This window comes from Verruconis gallopava (genome assembly GCF_000836295.1).
Source record: "Verruconis gallopava strain CBS 43764 unplaced genomic scaffold supercont1.127, whole genome shotgun sequence".
Classification (NCBI taxonomy): domain Eukaryota; kingdom Fungi; phylum Ascomycota; class Dothideomycetes; order Venturiales; family Sympoventuriaceae; genus Verruconis; species Verruconis gallopava.
In genome coordinates this window covers 1-2176 of record NW_015622263.1, presented here as the reverse complement: position 1 = coordinate 2176, position 2176 = coordinate 1, and the positions used below count along the sequence as shown (strand labels likewise).

At 47.2% G+C, this 2176-nt stretch overlaps 1 protein-coding gene across 1 annotated transcript; it reads left to right on the top strand.

Moving 5' to 3' along the window:
* Positions 1 to 1261: 1261 nt before the first annotated feature.
* PV09_09689 (uncharacterized protein) lies at positions 1262 to 2041 on the top strand (the record flags this gene model as incomplete). Its single annotated transcript, XM_016363798.1, has 1 exon — positions 1262 to 2041. A coding segment is annotated over one exon (780 nt), but the record flags the coding sequence as incomplete, so codon positions are not given.
* Positions 2042 to 2176: the final 135 nt, after the last annotated feature.

The window sequence follows — 2176 nt, the reverse complement described above, 5'->3', positions numbered from 1 at the left end:
TCGCGAGCCGCCCGGTGTCGGGAGCCAAATCATAGGTACTTCGACTTCAAAGAAATCTCAATTCTATTACACGCATCTATAATTTATTAATCCTCTATAAGTCCTGCGGTTGGGTCACCCCGGACACCAGAGACATGCCTCAACCAAAAATTACGCTGGCGTTACACTACCTCGTCGCTTGTTGTGGTGAGTCTCCCTTTAGTGGCGTTATAGGACACCTACACCGCAACCCACCATTAAGCTCTTATTACCCTTAACAGGTATAATATAGGTCTGTCTAAGCCCGAGAGCCCTGCTCTCATGTAAATAAGGTCTCTTCAGCCCTGTGGCGGCGAGGAAGAATGATTCATGCAATGACGCCACGTCAGTTGGTACTTTCCAATCAGCGCCATATGATCCTGGTCAGATCGAAACGCTGCCTGTACGTCTCATAAAATCATTACGAAGTAAATTATTTACATAATATCTTATACAGGTGTGGCTGATAGTGTGGAATTGCCCAACGACCGTGCTATTGGTTACTCTATTTTACTTGCGTGCGACGCTCGATAGCCCGATCGAGAACAGGCCAGGCGGGGCAGTGTCTATGCTATGCTATACAGTCAGCGCTCCTGCTAAGCGACTGAATTTACAGGCATCTTGAAATCCAGACTGAGCAGCAGGTCTCAAGGCATGTCACGCAAACTGGTTCCTGAACTCGTGATTCGCAAAAGCGTGATGGCCACACGTGATCGAATTTCAAAGAACAGTGTAGAAGAATCGAAAACAGATGTTAACTTACGGATGCCGTTCATTGTCAACCACATCACCTTCAGCCCACCTTAGTAGGAGATATCTCTCAATCATCATTATAGCGAGATTCTCGTGCTTCAGTTATCGATCTTAAGTTGTTGAGTTGGCGTCAAAACTATTATGCATCGATTTTTAATTACGTCGCGTTACACCGCGGATACAGTCTGGGTCAACTGCCCTTACTGTCTTGAAGAGCATCAATACACGTACGATGTGCTTAGTGCGATTAGACAGTTCGCAGAATTCAAGGATCGGAGTCAAAAGGACCGTGCTAGGCGATGCGTTAAAGTTGTGAAGCCGAACCTACTGGTTTTTTCGCTTTGTTTGGGAAGTCGGAAAATGGCGCACATCATCCGTGATCGTTGAGACATACACAGATTTAGAAGCAAACTACCTCTGTTTCCATACTGTAGGACTAAAGAACCATAAAACGACTGAGAATGACTTAAGTCTGGAAACAGCTAAGGTCATGGAGGACCTTGAGCAAATGGCTTTAGGTGCTGATGAGCGTCCGAACCAAGAACATATTGATCGTCTTTGTATCGCCTGCGACACCAACCAAATACGGTCAGTGGTCTCATTACTTAAAACGTTCCCTGAGCTCATTAATATGTCGGATCGCTACGGAAATACCGCTTTACATCATGTCGCATGCAAAGGTCACAGGAGCTTAGCCCAGTTTCTGATGACCAGGAAGGGCGTGAATCTGGATCATGCAAATGCCGTGGGAAGGACTCCTTTGATGGAGGCTGCATTGTGGGGTCAGATCGACGTGGTGCAGACTTTGATGAATCACGGAGCAAAGACGTTGCTAAGCGCATCAAGATGCTCACAAAAGCTCACAGCCTACGATTTTGCCGAAGACACGATTGCAAATGAGAAGGAGCGATATGATAGAAGAGCCTTACTAGAGTCCAGTGCACCGCAGCTGGAGCTTCCACGCTACCTAGAAATGCAGGACCGTCAGACGATCCGAGAATTGCTGGCGGGCTGCGGGCTTGAGCGATCGAAATTTGAAGCTGCAGACGAAGTTGCGTTTGTCAAAGCCTACGCCAATGACGATAACGTGCTGATGACTTGGTTCCTTGATGTCGGGACAGGAGTGCCAATTAGCGATTGCAGGAAAACAGTCGCGCGGCTTGACCGCGGCAATTTGCTTCCAGTGACTTACGCTTGCAGTGGACGGACGAGGAGGGATCGACCTGAGCGTGGATTCCATATTCTAGACGAGAAAGAGATGGAGGAAGTGGTGCTAACACTTTCTATACTGTTGGACTATCCAATGGATCCTTATTTCAGATCTCATGCCGAGGTTCAATTAATGGCTCATTATGTGCAACAACATTGTTTACTACCAGGGCTCCGACAAGATGGTAAAGCGAGC